The sequence below is a fragment of the Echinops telfairi genome, unplaced genomic scaffold (assembly GCF_000313985.2).
Source record: "Echinops telfairi isolate 266 unplaced genomic scaffold, ASM31398v2 ScPeMD7_18;HRSCAF=68, whole genome shotgun sequence".
Lineage (NCBI taxonomy): Eukaryota > Metazoa > Chordata > Mammalia > Afrosoricida > Tenrecidae > Echinops > Echinops telfairi.
The window spans coordinates 1625539-1626000 of record NW_022103915.1 but is presented as its reverse complement, the minus strand read 5'-3'; the positions used below and the strand labels follow the sequence as shown (position 1 = coordinate 1626000).

At 47.0% G+C, this 462-nt stretch overlaps 1 protein-coding gene across 1 annotated transcript in view; it reads left to right on the top strand.

Moving 5' to 3' along the window:
- LOC101639918 (eukaryotic translation initiation factor 5) overlaps positions 1-462 on the top strand; it is an 8351-nt gene that overhangs the window by 4577 nt on the left and 3312 nt on the right. Inside the window, exons 6-7 of the mRNA XM_004699125.2 lie at positions 5-111; positions 305-459. Coding sequence (XP_004699182.1) covers positions 5-111; positions 305-459 — 262 coding nt within the window. The remainder of the gene's footprint in view (positions 1-4; positions 112-304; positions 460-462) is intronic.

The following is a 462-nucleotide window of genomic DNA, read 5'->3' as shown; positions in this document are numbered from 1 at the left end:
GAAGCAGAAAGACTGGACGTAAAAGCCATGGGCCCCCTTGTTTTGACTGAAGTTCTTTTTAATGAGAAGATTAGGGAACAAATCAAGAAGTACAGACGGCACTTCCTACGAGTAAGTAGATTCTAAAATTTTAAATGCAGTCACAGCTGTGTGCCTTTTGGAATATCCCTTTAACCGCTCACTAGGCTGCTCTGAAAACTCCAGAGATCTTTCTAGATAAATGGTGCCAGGGATCTTCCTAGGGCAGGTGGATGGGTGTGCCTCTGTCCCAGAGTGGCTAACACCAATGTGTCTGTGCCTGCAGTTTTGTCACAACAACAAAAAGGCCCAGCGGTACCTTCTGCATGGTTTGGAGTGTGTGGTGGCGATGCATCAAGCTCAGCTCATCTCCAAGATCCCACACATCCTGAAGGAGATGTATGATGCAGACCTTTTGGAGGAAGAGGTCATCATCAGCTGGTC